Source organism: Bos indicus x Bos taurus, chromosome 2, assembly GCF_003369695.1.
Source record: "Bos indicus x Bos taurus breed Angus x Brahman F1 hybrid chromosome 2, Bos_hybrid_MaternalHap_v2.0, whole genome shotgun sequence".
Classification (NCBI taxonomy): Eukaryota; Metazoa; Chordata; class Mammalia; order Artiodactyla; family Bovidae; genus Bos; species Bos indicus x Bos taurus.
Window position 1 is genome coordinate 71728133 of NC_040077.1, and position 21291 is coordinate 71749423.

The 21291-nt window shown below is 36.3% G+C and overlaps 1 protein-coding gene across 4 annotated transcripts in view; it reads left to right on the forward strand.

The window, feature by feature from the left end:
* The window catches only part of EPB41L5 (erythrocyte membrane protein band 4.1 like 5), a 167924-nt gene that overhangs the window by 51650 nt on the left and 94983 nt on the right, over window positions 1-21291 (forward strand). For all 4 annotated transcript variants that reach the window (XM_027562576.1, XM_027562558.1, XM_027562547.1 and 1 more), the window contains 10 exons: window positions 3280-3322; window positions 4288-4366; window positions 5310-5354; window positions 5523-5575; window positions 9068-9188; window positions 9308-9395; window positions 10344-10432; window positions 13568-13637; window positions 17972-18141; window positions 19608-19714. In XM_027562576.1, coding sequence (XP_027418377.1) covers window positions 3280-3322; window positions 4288-4366; window positions 5310-5354; window positions 5523-5575; window positions 9068-9188; window positions 9308-9395; window positions 10344-10432; window positions 13568-13637; window positions 17972-18141; window positions 19608-19714 — 865 coding nt within the window. The remainder of the gene's footprint in view (window positions 1-3279; window positions 3323-4287; window positions 4367-5309; window positions 5355-5522; window positions 5576-9067; window positions 9189-9307; window positions 9396-10343; window positions 10433-13567; window positions 13638-17971; window positions 18142-19607; window positions 19715-21291) is intronic.

Here is a 21291-nt window from a genome sequence, read left to right on the forward strand (position 1 = left end):
TCAGAAACCAGTAATCTTGGGAGGTGGGGGGTGCATATGGTGATAGAAATTGGTATTGCAGGGGTTGGAGGGACTGTTGACTGTACACCTTTCAATATTACCAAAAAATTAACCATATAAATATATCATTTATATACAATATTAAAATAAGGGGGGCCTAATTGTTGAGTAAAAATATGCTTGTTGTAGAATAAGTTGAAAATATAAGAAAATACAAAGAAAAATTATAATCAACAATCTCAACGATCTAGATGTAACATCTCATAGATTACTTCAGTCTGAAAGAAAAGTTGTGTTTATATATACAGTGTTGGCTCTGGTGCTCAGTCACTCAATCATGTCCAACTCTTTGTGACCCCATGGACTGTAGCCCGCCAGGCTCCTCTGTCCATGAGATTTTACAGGCAAGAATACTGTTGTGGGTTGCCGTTTCCCCCTCCAGGGGATCTTCCCAAGCCAAGGGATCAAACGGGTTCTTTACCACTAAGCCACCTGGGAAGCCCATATACAGTGGACCCATGACCACTGTTAGGGTTTGGGAAGCAGTTGAAAATCAGCGTATAACTTTGATAGTCTTCTCTGTGTCCAGGGTTCTAGATCTGTGAATTCAACCCACCAAGGATTGTATGTATTGTGATTGATTATACTGTGGTGCGTATCTAATGAAAAAAGTCCACATATGAGTGGACCCATGCAAGTCAGCTCCTTGTTTAAGGATTACCTGTACAAATTTGTGCATTTTGACAAAACAATTTATAATGTGTTGTTATTTGAATGAGAACAAAGTAATTAATAAAAACTAAAATTATTCAGTTTTCCAGATTATTAACTATTTTGCTTTCATTCTTTTTCATTGCTGCATAGTTCTACATGTTGAAGTACTTGATTTCACCAGTTCATTATTGTTGGATATACAGATTGTCCTACTTTTCTTTGATTATAATTCCTTGTGAGTTAAACCATCAATAATGATTATTAGATGCAGAATTGCTGAGTCAAAGTCACAGTTTTTTTTTTTTTAACTTTTTAATTTGCACTGGGGTATAGTCAATAACAATGTTGTAATGTTTTCAGGTGAACCATTCATATACATGTATCCATTCTCACCCTAACTCCTCACCCATCCAGGCTGCCACATAACATTGAGCAGAGTTCCATGTGCTATACAGTAGGTCCCTGTTGGTTATCCATTTTGAATATAGTTGTATTTACATGTCTATCCCAGACTCCCTAACTATCCCTTCTCCCCATCCTTGCTCTCTTCCTCACATCACCAGTTAGGTCTCTAAGTCTGTGTTTTGTAAGTTCATTTGTATCTTTTCTGTTTAGGTTCCACATATGAGGGATGTCATATGACATTTCTCTTTCTCTGTCTCTGACTTAACGTCATTCCGTATAACAGTCTCTAGGTCCATCCAGCCACATAGTTATTTTTAAGGCGTAATCAGATTGCCTCCCAGAAGGTGTGTGCTCGTTTGTGCTCATTATGTGTACGAGCATCTCCGTCACTGTGGCTGCATGGCATGCCCAGTTGACCAGCCACTCACTTACAAATTCATTGCAGTATAATAGACGGAACCTGAAGATAGGCAACTCCCAGATTCCTGGTTGTGGGGAGAAAACAATATAGGGCATGTAAGTAAAATTGATCTCATACCCAGTATGTGATTGCTCTTAGGCTGTAGTAGGTATTTTGCACAATTTAAATCTAGAGTATTTGAATATTAGGTTCCTGCACTTAGCCATGATGGGTGAGCTTTTCACTGTCTTAGTTGAACTCTTCTCAGCTGATAGATCAAATTGTATTCTGCCTACTGCTGGCCAAGCATTATAATGGAAGGATGTACAAAATTGAACATTTGCTAGATTAAAATATTCCTAAAAGTGGATGTCCACCTGAATTTATCAAAAGATGAGAGATGGTTGACTAAGTAGCTTGCACACTTGAATCCAGAGAAGATATTGCACCATATTTAACTGTCTCTCGAAATGTTTACTGACCATCTTGTGTTGACATGCAGAGGTACTTTGCTGGCACACTAGCGGTTCTGTGAATTTCACTTTTGGATCTTGGCAGAGAAGGGGGAGAAGAGGCCAGGCAAATAATTGGCAAGAGAAGCAAATAGTTACAAGTCTGTTAACAATGAAGTCTTGTTTGCCCATGCTTGGCCTGTCTGGAGTTCTGAGACTGGATTCCTTAGCTCTGTGAACTGTAGCACAAGAGCACTCCTTTGGTTTAGGGTGCTTGCAACTGTAAGCATGCTGAAGAGAACACAGTCATGTGTATCTTATTGGGATGAGTATATCCTGTCCCTGTTGCTGCTGCTAAGTCACTTCAGTCGTGTCTGACTCTGTGTGACCCCATAGACGGCAGCCCACCAGGCTCTCCTGCCCCTGCATTCTCCAGGCAAGAATACTGGAGTGGGTTGCCATTTCCTTCTCCAATGCATGAAAGTGAAAAAGTGAAAGTGAAGTCTCTCAGTCGTGTCCGATTCTTAGCGACCCCATAGACTGCAGCCCACCAGGCTCCTCCATCCTTGGGATTTTCCAGGCAAGAGTACTGGAGTGGGGTGCCATTGTCTTCTCCCCTGTCCCTGTTAGGACTTAGTATAAAGGCATTAATTGTAGGAAGTGGGCTAGGAATGGTTTATCAGTGCAAGTCTCTGGAATTGCTTCTTAGATCTGTTTGTGTTTTGTGTGTTTCAGAGTGAAAAGGTTACGGAAATCAAGACTGTTACTTTTTTTTTTTGGTAAAGCAAAGGAGCAAAGGCTGCTTATTTAATAGAGTCTTGGTTGTGAAAAAGATCTAATTTTATAGTGTAAGCTCTTTCAAAGGCTACTACTTAGTGAAATTGTTATTTCACCTAACTTGGGGTTATGATCTGTTAATAAATCTCATAGTTTTATTACAAAATTGAACTAAGAATTAGAATATGATGATACATACTTCTAATTTTACCAGTTTTGAAAGGGTCCTCTTTTTTGGCAACAGTGAGAAAAACTAAGGGCAAAATTTAAAATAGCATGTTTTAGTAGCAGATGAAATGTTTTTAAGAAGTCATGTATCTGGTTGTAGGTCTTTCTTTTGTTCATATGTGTCCTATGTTTCTGTGTTCTGGGTAGATTAGCATTCACCCGCACTCCAGTTTTTAGTCTCACTTCTCTTTTTCTCTTGTGAAATATTTCCTTCAGCAAAAGCATGATGAAAATTAACTTTTAGTAATTAAAATGTTAAATTTTCTCTCTGCTTAACAGCTAACTTTTTGTTTTTGTTTTCAGCATTGGTTGGATGGTACAAAAAGCATCAAAAAGCAAGTAAAAAGTAAGTGATGAAAAAAATTTTGAAAAAAGTTGGAAACTGAATTATATATAATTGCATATTAGAAACTGGTTTCTCATAGTCGGGACATAAATAATGTTTCTGATGAGTTTCTTAGCATCTCCATTTTTCTAAAAATAATTTCAATCCGATATATCGACCCACCCCTTAAATTATAGAGGGTTGATGGTAATTAGATGCATGTAGTTTGTTTGTTTGTAGTTTGTTTCTAGAACAAAGGCTTGTAGTTTGGAAATGAGATTGAGTTCCCATGAGATGCTTAACTTCTGTTTAGTAGTTACTTACACTGGAAGTTTTCTGTTTGCTATCTGCCCTGCTGTAGAAAGTATTTTGAGACTTTAAGGCTGTAACTTTATTTTTTTTTGTTAAGACTAATAAAAAGAAGTTATTCCCATAAAATGTCAGTATTATTCCTAGTGATAGGGGAGAATACCAGTGTCCAGTCCATAGTCCGTCATGTTTTTTGTAGTACCAGATTTTAGGGCACCTCAACTTTTTTACAAAATATTGGGATCTCTGATAATATAGAGGTTAGTGAAATGGTGAAGTGAATTGGAAAGGATGTGAGTGAATTTGCCAGGTGCAGTTAACAACAGGTGTTCTTTTTGCTCTCAAGAAATACAGCTCAGCAGCTTTGTAGGGCTGTTAGCATACACAGTCAAGACTTTTTTATTTGACATATTTGGCCAACTTTTGTAAGTCTTCTGGAGCTGTCTGTTCTTGGGAGCACAGATGATGTGATAGTGCTACATGGTGGTTGGGACATTTAAAAAGTCTACTGATTGTGTTAGGCTTAAGCCTACAGTGTAACCTGAATTATTGCTGCAATAATCTGTTCTCTTTTGTCCACTTCAGTAGATGTTTGACAAGTTTACTGACTGAAAATCCTTACTATTTAAATACCTGTATTGAAAAAATTAACGCCCTCCCTTTTCTTTTAATGGCAGTTGGTTCACCCTATTGTCTGCATCTTCGAGTTAAGTTTTATTCCTCAGAACCAAATAACCTTCGTGAAGAGCTGACCCGGTAAGACCACTATCTAGAATTACATACAAGAGTCAAGTTTCAGTTAGACTAGCCAAAGATGTTGGAAGATTACCTCAATAATTCCTTCAGTTTTACAGTTTATGAAATGGATACTTTGTCCTGGTAACAGGATACCTGACAAGGGAATTTGATTTTGAGACAGTGCTTTTTAAGTGTAGGATGTTTTCCTTTATTTACCAATTTTCAAAATAAACAGTTGGTTCTCTAACATCCTGCAAAACTAACTAACTATCGAGTTCTAAAGTATCACTATCAATTCATGAATTTTAAACAGGGCAGTTGTGTTTTAATATATTACGTTTTTATGTTTATTGATATTCAAAATTATCTATTTTTGGCCACCCCTGAGAGTTATTTCAGGTTGGCTCCTGACTTTCTTTTTTGACATACCATTGAGTAATGAAAATATTTAATCCTGATTTCTCTTGAATGGTCTTAAATAACTTTAAATAAGTTACAGAAACTGATTTTTATTTTGTCTTGCCTCCTTAGTATTTATCCATTGAGTCTGTATTGCATTTCTATAACTCATGCACATGTACTACTTTTATTAAGTAAAAAATTGAATTGCTGAATCCCTTTAGAAGGGTTTCCTCTTGAATATTCTCCTGATGGATAAGAGTGTAGCTGTCATTTGTGTGTATGTAGCTGTATCCCTTTACATACGAGGTGGCTGTGTTGTCAGATCACAGAGCTCATTCTCAGAATTTGCTTTAAACCTTGGTCTTTTGAGAGTGTCCTGAACTCCAGTGCATCCTTCTGATGCTGAATGCCCCTTGTTTCATATTCTTTTTCCTTTATAGACTTTATTGTGGGTAAAGTTTTGTAATTAAGAATGTTTTTTCTCAAATTAGAAGGGCAGGATTATTTTTCACGGTAGATTATTCTGTTTAGTTAAATTTGTGCCTTTTGTTTTTCTTAGGTATTTATTTGTTCTTCAGTTAAAACAAGATATTCTCAGTGGAAAGTGAGTATTAGTTTAAGGTAAACCATGTTTTCTTGAGTAGTTGAAAAAATAAGTTTATAGTTAAATATGAAAAAAAAGCAGTTAACATAAAGTATGTCTTATTTCCATTTATCATAAAACAGAGGTTGTGACATTGGCTTATTTAACACATTTATGTTTTGGTCTCAGATTAGAGTGTCCCTTTGATACAGCGGTTCAATTGGCAGCTTATAACTTGCAAGGTAAGCAGTTCTTATGTTCGCTGTTAAGAGTGAAGGGTAATTCTTCTTTGTGTGTGTTTGAAGCCTCTCAGAAGATTCATAGTGACATGCCAGAAGAGAAACACCTGTGTTTCTGTAATCTTGCATTAGTATCCAGCTCTGATTCCCTTGTTTCAGAGCATTGCCTTCTTTTCCTTCCCTTTAACTTTATTTGCTACCTTTCTGTCTAATAGTATTTTCAAGCAGAATTTACAGGCTACTTGATAATTCAATACATGTTATGATTCGACCCTCAGCAAATTTTTTCTTTTTATAAAGAATGCAGGGATGTATGAGTAAATTGTTGCTGTAGCCACCTGGCTTGCTTTCTTTTGTCTTATTCTTAAGAACAAGTCCATGAAAAGAAATACTTAGCATGTATTTAAAAGTTCCTGATGGTTATTTTAAGAATTTTTTAAAAAGTGTTTTCCAGTCAATGAGATTAATGAAAAACTTACCCTTTTGTACCTTGTTACACTGATCAAATATTTGTTAAACTTAGGCATTTTCTTCTGAAAAAATTGACATTTTAGGAAAATAATAATTTGTCTTTGTTCATAAAATGGAAAGAAACATTTTGGCTGGACTATCTATATATATTAAAATAAAAATAATATTTAATAATTAAGACAATAATTTTATGCTTTTTGGGGGTGATTCTGTATTATCCCCAATCTCTCTAAATCAGTAGTATTTATTTTCCGTTGTATGGGTGATAGACTATACTTTCATGTTTTATGATAAACCTAATCTGCTGATATTGTACTTCTATTTTGGAAATCGTGTTTTTCTGTTGATAGAGTAATTGGTGACTGAAGGAAATTTCTGGACTTCAGAAATTTGCTGCTAATGTAAAATGTAGTCTGTCTACAGACTGAAACTTGTTTTTTCATCTTCTGGAATGTTGAATGGATACTAGTTTGGAAGTGCTATACCTTTAGAACGTGTAATGATCACACTGTGCATTGATCTGTGTAATGATCACAGTGCATAATTGCACGCATCTCTTCTTGAAAGCACATTTTTAATGTTCTACTAATTGCTATGTGAGAATTCTGAAACTCTTGGATCTATAGAAAAGCTGTCATTTTCAATATCTGTGTTCCACCACTTATTGCTCTTTCATTCTGTGTCTCATTTTGTAAGTTTCATGACAGCCAAAATTTATACTTCTTGAAAATGGTCCTTGTGCATTTTTGTGTGTTTAACAAAGCCCTTATTTAAAGTAATGATCACTAAATATTTACTGTCTGATTCATGCATATAGCTCTGTTATATTATCTCTTAACCCTACTTATATTTTTTCCTTAAATAAAATCTTTCTTACTTTCTCTTTTATCCATGGTTACCATTTTTTTTTTTGGTGGGGGGACAGGAAAGTAGGATTTACTGGTGGGCACAGGTAAGGAGGGGACAGCGCCAGGGCTCTCATGAGTTCAGGGCCCATCATTCGTCCAGGGAGCCACAATTAGGGATGTATTTGACCCACAGCCATCTGGGATGAGCTGTGTTTTTGAATTCGTCCATATTAAACTTAGTAAATCCCCCCTTCTTGGAGAGGTGGATCTTTTAGAAGCCAGGAAACTTGAGCTTGCCTCTCAATAGGGCCTCAATCACAAGCCCCTTGTTCTGCAGCTTGACATTATGACTTAGCCAATGTGGACCCTAGCCTCTGTGCCCTGGGCACGAAGGTGCCCTGCATCCCTGTCTGGAGCTTATCAGCTCCAGTGTAGGACAGCATGGTGCAAGGGATGGAGCCCCACTCAGATGTGAAAACCATCTTTGCCACAGCTTTTCATCATGTACTTATTGGCACAAATATGGGTAGCCCTCAGGGCCTCAGAGTAGAGCTGCTCATACTCATCTGACACTATGGCTGCAGAGTGGGCGTGGTGCAGTTGTTTTTGTGATTCCTCGAAACTTCATCCTGTGTCTTATGCGTCTCATTGTCCTGTGTCTAAAAGTTTACTAAATCCTACTGATTTATTAAGGTCCTTAAGAGTAAATTAACTGAAGTATTACTCCCTCTTCATAAAATGAGCTCCTTGCTTCTTGTTTATGACTTTTTTTTAGCCCACACCTTGTGGCATGTGGAACTTTCCCAACCAAGGATTGAACCTGTGCCCCCTGCAGTGCAAGTGTGGAGTCTTTAAGGCCCACCATAGAAGCCCTCATTTATGATTTTCTGTTTTTTCAGAATAATCTTTATCAGTTTTATCACACACTCAAGTTCAGTTTTTCTTCACAATTTTAGTATATATATCCTGAACAACATTATGTAGCAGATTTAGTTTGGGGCTTTTAAAGAACTTGGGTTCTACTTATGGTTGTTAGTGGGGAAAGAATGGGAGGAAGGGATAGTTAGGGAGTTTGGGATCCATATGTACACACTGCTATATTTAAAATGAAAAACCAACAAGGGTCTACTGAACAGCACAGGGACCTCTGCTCAGTGTTATGTGACAGCCTGGAGAGGAGGGGCGTTTAGGGGAGAATGGATACATGTATGTGTATGGCTGAGTCACTCTGCTGTCTACCAGAAAGTAGCACAACATTGTTAATTGGCTATACTCCCAATATAAAACAAAAAGTTAAAAAAAGAAAAAACAAACTTATGTTCCAGACAGAAGAGCAGTTTCTTCAAGTGAAGTGGAAGTGAGAATATTTTCCAAGGTTGTTGTGAAGTTACATGACAGTATGTCTGCAATATGACTATTGTGTAAAGTAGATTAGATGCTTAGTAAAATGTAAGTTATTACCATTTTTAGGATTATCTCAAAGTAGGACTCGTACTTTTTCTCTCCATGGCCGAATTCTTTATCAAAATGAAAGTGTTTTAATTTAAGTAAAATATTTTTAAAGGAAAACGTTCTAAAGAACAGAAAATGAGAATCATCATTTTCCCTCCATTCCCAAACCCAGTACAGAGGTAACCGCAGATGGACACATAAATGTGTGTGCACTATCCAGTAACTTTTCTTTTTTATTTCTTTGGGATTAATAATTTAAAATTCCAGGGGGACAGCAATTATATCTTACAGTGATGTTTAATGTCATGTTCTGTGCATAATAGCTTCTTAGTAGATGCTAGCTAATTGTTTTTTTAAAAGGATTGCTGAATATTTTTGTTTGTACAAAATATACAGTCAAAATACAGTCAATATACAGTCAAAAGCTATTTCTCTGTGTAAGGCTAAAAGATTGTCAGAAGCTAAGCATTGTACAGTATGACTCAATTAGGAGTAAGACATTTAATTGAAAATACACTACTAGCCACAATTATATGATTTGTGCATATAGACAGATAAGTCACAAGTCTAAGCTGGATTTATTTTTGGTAATGGTCTGGGTGTTATGAATGCCTTGTAGTTTAAGAAAGTCTAATCTTCTATTAATAAGTGGGTATTGAAGAAGGATTCAGCAGGAAGTAAACTTATTAAGAAAACATAACCTTGTGAAACTTAACATTTGTAGCTGAACTTGGTGACTACGACCTTGCTGAGCACAGTCCTGAACTTGTGTCTGAGTTCCGGTTTGTGCCTATTCAGACCGAAGAGATGGAGCTCGCTATATTTGAGAAATGGAAAGAATACAGGTACTTTAACATCACCACAACAGTGATTTCACATTTGTTTTCTTCTGTTTCTCTTACTTAGCATAGAATTCATTGTATATTTATAATCATCTTAAAATTTATTATTTTTTACATTTCAGAGGTCAGACCCCAGCACAAGCTGAAACCAATTATCTGAATAAAGCCAAGTGGTTAGAAATGTATGGGGTTGATATGCATGTGGTTAAGGTAAGCACTGTGGTGTGATGCTTTTTAAGAAAGTTATTCCTTCAAGACTCAAGGTAACTATGGAATCTCTTAGTATGAAGGAGAGTGTGTAATTTGCAGGGGCTCTACTGGGTAGTTTGGATGTGTGGTTATGAAGATTGAGAGTAAATACTGAATGATGAGAGTCTCACACAAAAACTTGTTATAAGAAAGAAGACAGCCAAAATTTCAAAAAAGGTGTCTGTGGTTTTAAGTTGTCACTGTTGTTTTCTTTTTTTAAGTTTTTGAATCACTTTTTATTCTTTCACTTCATATTCATATCATCTTTTATCATGTAAGCTTGAGTAGGCTCTGTAAAAATGAAAATAATTTAGAATGTAAAGTTGAAGATTTGTAGCTTGAGGGGACTTTGATGCAAGCTGATGATTTTGATGAGGCAAGCTGTGCCTGCGTACATACTAAGTCGATTCAGTCACGTCTGACTCTTTGTGACCCTATTGACTTTTAGCTTGAGGGATCCTCTGTCCATAGGATTCTCCAAGCAAGAATACTGGAGTGGGTTGCCATGCTCTTCTGCATTGATAAGCTCTAGTCTAGTATAACTTACAGAGTGATGAGTTATTTCTAGTTTTAAAAGCTCAATTTTCCCAGAAATGCAGTTTTTTTTTCAAAATCTGTGACTAGATTTGGGAAGACTCTGGAAAACTTTCTTCCATGTGGCAGTATCACTACCTGTATGTCTTCCAGTGAACACATACATTAAAACTATAGTATCTCAATGAACTAAATCTGCATGAGTTTTCCTAAGAATGTTATTTTGGATGTTTTAATTGTTGAAAGCACCTTCCACATTAATATTAGCCTGTATGTAATTAATATAATTCAGTATGAAAAGAAAAACAGTCCTTTGAAAATGTGAACCCTGCTTTATACAGATAAAGCTAACACATATTGCTCCCCTGAAATTAGGCCAGAGATGGGAATGACTACAGCTTGGGACTGACCCCAACAGGAGTCCTTGTTTTTGAAGGAGAGACCAAAATTGGCTTATTTTTTTGGTAAGCAGAGTTAATGTCAAAGATAATTACTGTTGTTTTGTTTTTTTAAATGAATAAAAACACTTATATGAAGTTAGAACATAAAATAGAATTTGGACATAGTTCTGACAAGCTTGTAAGTGAATTGCAACTCTCTCCTGTTATCCTCCTATTTATCTATAATCCTGCTTCTCCAAGCCAGTGTTTAAAACTCTTAATTGCATTTTCTGTTAGTTTCAACATATGCCAAAATACGTACTTAACATAAATATTGTCTAGTTCTGTGTGTTAACTGTTCACATGGACACTCTCCCTGTCATGTGGTTATGTGGCTGTTTGTGTTTCTTGTTCCACAGTCCTTTTACTCCCTGCTCCTCACTGTATGCTGTGCTGTGCTTAGTCACTTAGTCATGTCTGACTCTTTGCGACCCCATGGACTGTAGCTTGCCACGCTTCTCTGTCCACGGGGATGTAGCCCCATGGACTGTAGCCCACTGGGCTCCTCTGTCCAGGCAAGAACACTGGAGTGGGTTGCCATGCCCTCCTCCAGGGGATCTTCCCAAGCCAGGGATTGAACCCGGCTCTGCCACCGATTCTTTACCGCCTGAGCCACCAGGGAAGCCCAAGAATACTGGAGTGGGTAGCCTATCCTTTCTCCAGGAGAGCTTCCTGACCCAGGAATCAAACCTGGGTCTCCTGCATTGCAGGCAGATTCTTCGCCAGCTGAACTACCAGGAAATCCCACCCCTCACTGTATAGGAAGGAAATGCTAATGCTTTTATCCTTCTTTGGAGCTATGCTTCTCTTTCTGAGTCCCAACTTCTGTCATCCATATGTTTCAATTATATTTGCATATTACTTTTACATCAAGGGTAGATATTACTTGGATTTCATACCATGATTAAGTTCTTCAGGTTTTGTTTGATTGTTTCTAAAAGCTGAAAATCAGAAAATAGTGTTTATATTATAATGTCTTTGTGGAACTGGTGTGAAGCTTAGTAGTAAACTGGGGTTATATGCAGGGGCTGAAGAGGGCTCTTGTATAATGTACTGGTTCATCTGTTCCTCTGTTGTTTCCTCCTTCATAGCACGTCAGGACCCTTCACTTGAAGTCTGCCAGTGCCAAACTCAAATTCTTAAATACCCAGTTGCTTTAAATATAGGCTAGCAAGTAATAGTTTTAGCCTTTCAGAGCCTGCGTGGTTTGCATGTCTCATTGCAAACTGCACTTCACATCTGTTAGCTGGCTATAGATAAGCAAATCCTGTATCTGTAAGAGCCCCCACACTTCTACTGCCCTTTGGAGCTCTGTGGCTCAGAGGCCTCTCCTGGTAGACACAGAAGCCCCCTCCGTGGTCCGCCTCCTTCCTCAGGGTTTCCTTACCCTCTTTTATCCTGCATGGAGGCCTGGGCTGCCTTCTTGGGAAGGTCTGCAGTGTGAAAGGATACTTCTCAGTAGAGCTCATCATGTGATACTGTTGTCTTTGCTCCTGTCTTTTTCTTGATCAGCTCTGAAATCCTTGAACTCAACTGGGAGTATGTTTCCTTTGTTATCCTAGAGCCTTAGCCTTTAGTCATCCCACACATCCCTTTAAGTGACCTGCCTTTGTCTTCTCCAGTTCAGTCCAGTCGCTCAGTCGTGTCCGACTATTTGCGACCCCATGGACTGCAGCACTCCAGGCCTCCCTGTCCATCACCAACTCCCAGAGTTCACTCAGACTCATGTCCATTGAGTCCGTGATGCCATCCAACCATCTTATCTTCTGTTGTCCCCTTCTCCTCCCGTCTTCAGTCTTTCCCAGCATCTTAAATTATTTCAAATTCTCCAGGGTTTCCTGAGATGGCTGTTTTCCAGTTGAAATTGTTGACTCTTCCAAGCTGCTCTCTGTCTTGGGACTTCTTTTTCCTGTTTTCTCAGTTATGAATCTATGTTGTCTTCCACATTTTCCTTTCTTTGCTTTTGTTTTTCTGATATATATCCTTAGGTGATGCTTAAGAAAAGACTATTAGAGGTAAATTATTTGAATCCTTGGATGCCTTAAAATTATTTAGTCTTCTCTTATGCTTTCTTGATAATTGGGCTGAGAATGGACTTTTAGATGTAAAATTATTTTACCTTAAAAAGTTGAAGATAGTATTTCATTTGTTTTTGCATCGCCTAGAGATTCCTTGGGAGATTTGAATGTAACACCTATTTATAATTGTCCCTTGATGGGCTGTGTATCTCCCTAGTTCTTTATGTGTTAACTCTCTGACCTTTCTAGCCTGCCCTGGGGCAGATGGAACATTCTTATGGCCTGAGAAACTCCAGGTCGAGAAATAAGGAGAGCATCTTGTGTACTACCTCATAAAAATCTGTTGAATTAATACACCACATAAAACACGAGAGCACCTGCCACTTACTCGGCATTGTGTAAGAATTTGTTACACCTAAGTGCCAGATTCTCCTATTACATTTCTTTACTCCTTGTTTTAGTACAGGTCTTGTAAATAAGATCTATTGTGCAATTCTATTTTATGTAAGATATATTTAAAAATTGATGAGAGTCATGTTGTTTTCACACTCACAGTTCATAGAAGCACAGAGATAAGTTCAGTGGATTGCTTAGGATTTGTGGGAGATGAAGTTGGAAAGTAGGCCATAAAGTGAGGTTTAAATTTTTTTTTTTTTTTTTTTTAAATTACAGATGTCTTTGACCATAAAGTGGCTATAGAAAAGAGTTGAAAATCAGTAATCTGGGTTTTTTTAATGCCTTTTAGAAATCTTTTATCTTTTTTCTTGTGTCCAGTTCCTGTGCTGCTATAACATTATTAGCCTTGGAAAATTTCTTCTACCATAGGAACTTGTGACTATATATGATATATATATATATATATATATATATTTCTTCATTTCATTTTTTCCTTAACATTTTTAATGTCTTAAATATATGCAGCATAAGTTTTGCCAAAGGTATTGCTTTTTAAATTTTTTTCTGTTATCTTAACTATTTTTTAGATTGGAGATGTTTTCGCTGAGCATTTCAGGTTATGTTTACCCTTTTACCAGCTTTCAATTCAGAAGTCAGATGATCAATGCACTTGAAGTAACAGCAAATTTTTTAAACTTTGAGAACATTTATTTGAAATCTGGCTGTTATTCTCATATTGTTATAGGCCCAAGATAACCAGATTGGATTTTAAGAAGAATAAACTAACGTTGGTGGTTGTAGAAGATGATGATCAGGTAGGAATTATATTGTATTACATATTTAACAGTGACTGTGTTATATGGTAACTTAATTCTCTAAAAGGAGAAACACACTGTTCTATAGTCATAGAACAGAAACTTAGTAAAATTAATAATGTAATTCCTTGCTTTATGTCACACTGTTCTATAGTCATAGAACAGAAACTTAGTAAAATTAATAATGTAATTCCTCGCTTTATGTCACACCATCTTCAAACTGTAGTTTTCTGTCTTTAAGATTAAAGATTAAATAAAAGACTGTTCTTGTTCCTTTGTTGATGAGTGTGTATCTCAAGTGTATAAAAAATTATATCTAAATGGCCTTGTGCCTTTAGTTCATGATCAAAAAAGATTAATCAAAAAGATGTACCTAATATTTTTTAATAAAGCCTTCTATACTAAGGATTATCTGTTTTTCAGTTAAATCTAGTTCCTAATTGATAAACTCATAACAACATGAATGAATCTCAAATGAATTATGCTAAGGGTAAGTAGTCTGATTAAAAGATTATGACTATATGATTCCATTCTGTGACAGTCTAGGAAAGGCAGCCCTTACAGGAATAGGGAATCACTCACTGATCCTTTGGGACTGGGTGTGTGAGGAGGCTTGACTGCAAAGAAACAGCACAAGAAATTTGGGGGTTGAGAGAACTATTCTGTATCCTGATTTTGGTGATGGTTGCATGACTCTGTACATTTTCAAAAACCACGGAATTGTGAGTAATTTTATTGCATGCCAAGTAATAACATTGGAAATATATAGACAGATATAAATAAAAGCAAACAGGTCAAATGTTAAAAAGATGTGTATGCACAGTGAAGTGTGAGTAGGGCTACTTAGCAGAACCTGAAAAAAGGAGATCCTGAAAATTAGATAAAACAATTTCAAGTTTTTGGAAAGTTTTCAGTTGTATTACTGAGATACATGCAAAGCATTACCCTGTCACACAGCTTGGAGGAATATCAGAGACAATAATCGAGCATTTAAAAAAGAAATGTCTTGATGGCACAGATGATCATTATATTATTGACAAATGAGTTGAAAATGCTTCAGAAGAGTCAGGTTTCACATCTAAAGACAATCTGATTTACAAAATGTTTTCCTTTTTATTTAAGCACAGATGTGATTAAATGATATTTGTATCTAAATCTAAAGGAATCACTCAGGAAGAATAAGATACAGTTCTATATGATAAAAAATATGGTCATAGTTTAATTGGTGATACTTATTGGGCCATAACATAATTGTACATCTTAGAATTGATGAAATTTCAGATTTAATCTAACACAGTATTAACTTCTTAGATATATTTTTGAAGGTGTTTTATACATATATACAAGCAAATGTGTATATCATTTCTATGCAGAGGTTGCCACGCTTATGCACTGTTCTCCTGCTTATCCTTTTTAAACTTTATGTTCTAACTTGGAATGTTTTCTATATCAGTATGTAAAGTTGTTCTCCATTCTTATAAAAGCAAACTAAACTGCATAGTGTTCTAGTGTACGCTGCACTCTAATCAGTTACCATTAATTGACATTTATTCACTATTAACTACATATAATTTATACATTGGCAAGTATCTATAGAATAATGTCCTTGAGGGGGATTTGTGGGATTAAATGCTTATGTACATTTGTCCTGGATGTAGAGTGATCCTACCAACTTGCATAGTTTTCAGTGTTCAGGCTTACCTCTAGGAGGGAATTAATCGCATTTGTATCTGAAAGGTTAAAAAAAAATGGAATTTCATTGTAGGTTTAAATTTTATTTCTGGTTTTGTGAGTGATACTGAACATCTTGTCATACATTTGAATTGCTTGATTTCCTTTTCTTCAAACTGTCTATTCCTTTGCCGATTTTTCTTTGGGTTATTGGCCTTTTTCTTACAGGTTTTGCCCTTTGTCACTGACATTATAAATAGTTTATCTAATAGTTGTTTGTCCTTTAACGGTTCTTATTGTGGGGTTTGTCATGTACTTTAAGACTTTTTAAGTAGGCAAATATATTCATCTTTTATGGATCCTGGGTTTTATGTCACAGAAGGCTTTTCCCTGTCTTGAGAAAGACATTTTTTCATGTTTTGTTTTTTGTTTTATTTTTTCTTTGTGTAGTTTTTGTTGATACATTTCATTGAAATATAACATACATTCAGAAAAGTGTAAGAATAAATGTACAGCTTGAGTTTTTATGTACACTTTTATGACCAGTACCAGGGTGAGAAAATAGAATTCCAGCAGAATAAGGGAATTTCCCTTGTGTGCCCCTCCAGGTCCAGTTGACCAAGGATAACCACTCACCTGACTTTTGACCTTGGTATAAATGTCCCTCACTGAGACTGTTCTCCTTGAGTCTTCCTTCTGTATTTCAGGGCTGTGATTGTGAGCTTTCAGCCCTGCTGTAGGAGGTGGCTGTAGTTGGCTCATTCCTACTGTTGTATAGTGTACAGTTACATGAATAGACCAGTATTTATCTATCCTGCTACTAATGGACATTTGAGTTTTTTTTTTAGTTTTTGGCTGGTGTTAAGAGTGCTACCCTGAACCCTGGATGTGCGTGTGTTTGGCTTTTATGGAAACAGCTGGACTGTTGGCCAGTGTCTACACAAGTGAACTGCTCTCCCACCTGGAGTGTGTGAGAGTTTAATCTGCTCTTGTTTTGCTCGTGTTCAGTGTTCTTTTTCTCATTTCATCCATTCTGGTTGAGGAATCATTTTAGGGTTTTACTTGATGACAGTTTCAGTATAGCACTTACTTACATTTGTTGGATGTTTGGATATTCTTTTTTAAGAAATGCCTGTTTAAGTTTTTCATTCATTTTTCTGTTGGGTTGTGTATTTTTCATCTCACCAAGGAAGTTCTTTTTATATCTGGGTGTCACTTCTTTGTGAGATACATATGTTGTAACTAGCTTCACCTTGGTTTGCCTTTTGACTCCTTTATTAGTATCTTTTGGATAAAAAAGATTGGAATGGAATGGAATGTAGTTTATACATTTTTTCCTTTGTGACTAGTGTATGTTTTGTGTCTTAAGTATAAGGATCTCTGCCTGTATCAAGGTTATTAAGAAACTATGGATGAAGTTTATGAAGTATTTTAAATGACAAAATATTATTAAAAAATATACTGAGAAGTATAATTGAAACTGTAAACCATTTTACTCACTTTGATTTAACATTTTTGGCATTGCTGCTTCAGATCCCTTTTAGAACTAGATAAATTAATAAAAGTATATTTTATACAGCTAACGTCTAAGCCAAAGCTTGTGCCTTTCTTCTTCATTCTTTCAGGGTATCAGTCTCATATTTTCTAACCTTTTGTAAATATAACCACATCATGACACATGGTAGAATGTTTTAGAAATCTGCATATATATGTATATTACATATATTATATACATTAAGGTGGGGTTTTTTTTTTTTGGTAACTTGCTCATTTTACCTAAGCATCTGTAGCCATGTAGTTCTAGTTCATTCACTTTAACCTATGTATCACATTCTGCAACTTGAATCACCAGTAGTGCATTAGTTCATTTATCTTTTATTCATTTATCTATTTGTGTACTGTTTAAATAATGTTATTGTTTACTTGATTACATTTCTCATGTTTTGAACATTTAGGGTTTTATGCCAGTTTTTACTTTTATAAATGAGATTGAAGAAAATCTTGGGGTATAAATTTTGGTTGTGAAAGTCTTCCCCTTGAGACACATTATAGCTTAGTTGTTACAAATGTAGGTGCTGGTGTCTCAATGGTGAGGTTCAAACTCTAGTTTCTTTTCTTACTAACTTTGTGATGTTGGGCTTAATTTCTTGATCCTCAGTTTTCTTATCTGTAAAATGGAGCTACTGATAGTATCTACTCATTGAGACAATTCATGTGAAATTCGTAGAAAAGTGGCTATGGATATTAACTAGTATAATTTGATTCCTGTGAGGATGGTTACTAGGACCAGGAATGTGGCCATTTTTAAGGCTGTTATGTATATTGCCATATCTTCTGTGAACCTTTTAATTATAATTATACATTCATTTATCCTGAAGTATGGCAGAGAAAGGTTCATTTAATATCTCTGAGAAATGAGATCGTGTAACTAGAGGAAACTTTAAGGAATAATTTTATATTGGCTGAGAAAATGGACAGCTTGATTTTAACTCTGCCTTTCTTTGTAGGTAGCTCTAGAGAGTATCAGAGTTTCAGGGAGAAAACCAGATGCTTTATTAGTATTTGTTCCTTGATATTGCTGTGGTTGTATTTGTAGCTGAATAACAGATGACAGGAGTATCTGAGTTAAAAATTACCTCTGTTAACATCCGTTTCTTTTTCAGGGCAAGGAGCAGGAGCATACGTTTGTCTTTAGACTGGATCATCCCAAAGCATGCAAACATTTATGGAAATGTGCTGTGGAGCATCATGCCTTCTTCCGCCTGCGAGGCCCTGTCCAAAAGAATTCTCATCGATCAGGATTTATTCGATTAGGATCACGGTTTAGATACAGGTGAATGTTTGTGGCTGTTTGCTGTATCTTTCATAATTTCATAGAGGCCAGAAAATGTAGCCCGGTTCCTCATTTGCAGATGTGAAAACTAGAGCATAGAAAGATGAATCAGTTTGCCAGAGTATTTCTTTGGCCAAAGTAGAAGAAAAAATGGTATATGTTGTTATTGGTTGTAATGTCTTGAAAAGATAAGAGAATATTGTAATGGTGTAATGGATTCCATATCCCTCTTGATGTTTTCTTTTTTTTTAAGGAGTAATTTAACAGAATTTTTCCTGTTAAAAACAGTTTAGTTATATAAAATACTGACCATAGTCCCTGTGTTGTATGCTATATCCTTGTGGCTTGTTTATTTTATGCAAAGTAGTTTGTACCTCTTAATCCTCTACCTGTCTTTTGCCCACCTCCCTTCCCTCTCCCCACTGGTAACCACTAGTTTGTTCTCTGTGTCTGCGAGTCTGTTCTGTTCACTCGTTTACTTTTTAGATTCCATGTATAAGTGCTGTCATAGAGTATCATTCTCTTTCTGACTTATTTCACTTAGCATAATACCCTTCAGGTCCACCCATGTTGCTACAAATGGCATTATTTCATTCTTCTTTATGGCTGAGTAATAGTCTATTGTGTATTTGTACCAATACCACATCTTCCTTATCCTTTCATCTGTTGACGAACATTAATGTTTGCTTTATGTATTAATTAACCCCTAGTTTAAATCCACTTAGTAGGAGTTTTAAGTAGTCTTCATCCAGCAGCTGGATACCATGTAGAAAATGAGTATGGTGTACTAGTGGGATATTAATCTGGATAATATTTCTGGTCCCTATAAACCTGACATTCCATTGTTCTTGCATACTCCATGTTTCTTAGTCATAAGCTAGAAATGTTTTGGTTTACTCAGAGTAGCTTATTGTTGGTGAGTTTTCAGCATGTTTCAGTATGATTTAAAGAAGGAATGGATAATATCAGTAATGTGGCAAGTTGACTGTGCATGGAATTCACGTAAGAGAGCTTCTGTTTTACTTACATTAAAAGGGGGGCATTTTGGAAAAATTTAAATGTCAATAAAGATAAGTATTAAATATTAAAATAGTTTTAATATTTCTGAAAAAGTCTTCTGAAAAGCATATCACAGTTAGAGAAAGTAATGGAAAATCTTGAGTTAATTGTACATCGTGCATTGAGGAGTGTGGGTGGGAAAGAGAGGCGTTCTATAAAAGCACAGATATTTCAAACTTACTTAATATATTATTAGGTGATGTGCATAATTAGGAAAAAACAATATAACTTGTGTTGCATCTTTCACACAAGCCTGAAGAGTGAAAAGAATGGTGTGATAAAGAGAGTCATCAAGACTATTTTGATAAAGTTCAGGAGGGTTCTTTTAAGGAAAACCTCATTTTGTGTATCTGGTTACTGTAAGCCTGAAATTCTCTTGTTCCTGTTAAATGTCTCTTTTATTTTAGTGGGAAAACTGAGTATCAGACCACTAAGACCAATAAAGCAAGAAGATCAACATCCTTTGAAAGAAGGCCAAGCAAGCGGTATTCTCGACGAACTCTGCAAGTGAAAGGTGAAATGCAGCCCTGTCCTGACAGTTTATCTTGTGCTGTATTATTGACTGGAGGGAAAGATGTCTCAGTCTTCTTATCTCTGTTATATCAGGAGTACTAAAGTACTCTTATTTAAATAATTGCATTTGCTTCTGGCATAATCAGTTTTTAAAAATACAAGGGGAAAAACTGCCTATACTGTTGCTGAGGTTAAGCTTGAAGCTAGTCACAGTTCCGGAGAAGGCAGTAGCACCCCACTCCAGTACTTCTGCCTGGAAAATCCCATGGATGGAGGAGCTGGGAAGGCCGGAGTCCATGGGGTCGCTGAGGGTTGGACACGAGTGAGCAACTTCACTTTCACTTTTCACTTTCATGCATTGGAGAAGGAAATGGCAACCCACTCCAGTGTTCTTGCCTGGAGAATCCCAGAGACGGGGGAGCCTGGTGGGCTGCCGTCTATGGGGTCGCACAGAGTCGGACACGACTGAAGGGACTTAGCAGCAGCAGTCACAGTTCAGACACTGTGCTAAGTTTGTGTTCAGTTTTTGTTCTTACTCTTTTAGTTCTTCTGTAGAACAACATCTTCCCTCCCTTTTTGACTTTCAGATCTCCCTTAAGTATTTTTTAAAACATTGGTATATGATGAATAAATTTTAAGTAAAGATTATTTTGTATTGTGTTATAATACTAAAGATTCTGTTAAGTTTAATTTTTATATTTAATCATCAGTGTACATTGTACATAGACATTTCCAAATTCATAAATGTTCCTGGTTGTTTGTTACTTTAATTATATAATACAAAGAGTGGTTTACTTTGACCAGTAAGCTAAAACTTGTGATTGTTTCAAATCAGAGTTGAATTTTTAAAAATTATTTATTTGGCAGTGCTGGGTCTTAGTTGTGGCACTTGGGTCCTCAGTCCCTGTTGCGGCATGTGTGATTTTCAGTTGTGGCATGTGAGTTCTTAGTTGCAGCCTGTGGGATCTAGTTCCCTAACTAGGGCTCAAACCCAGGCCCCTGCATTGTGAACGGAGTCCCAGCCACTGGACCACCAGGGAAGTCCCCAGATTGCATTTTAAGTATGTCCAGTGTCAGAGTTATAAATAATTGCCATGATCTGATATTGGCAACATCAGTTTTTTCAGAAAACTGACTTATAGTCATATGTTTTGATGTACCTATAAATTAATATGTAGCTATAAATGAAACCGTTTCAGTTTGTTTAATATCCTTAATTACCTCATAGACTCCACTGATGATTTTTCGCTATCAGCTTATTCTGGAGGCTTGCAGATGATTCTTTTCTTTTCTTAATGTATACTTATTTCATTGCCTTATTTAAAAATTGGAAATAATTGTCATTACTCACTTTAATGGCATGAACCCTAGAACACTTTTGTGAAATGAAGATTTTTAAATATAGTGGAAAATAGCTTACAAAGCAGTTAGGGTTTACTTTTGTAGTCACTTCCCTTGGTGGTCCAGCAGTTAAGACTCCGTGCTTCCAGTGCAGGGGGCACGGGTTCAGTCACTGGTTGAAGAACTAAGATCCTGCATGCTGTGCTGTGGGACAAAAAGTTAAAAAAAAAAAATGGT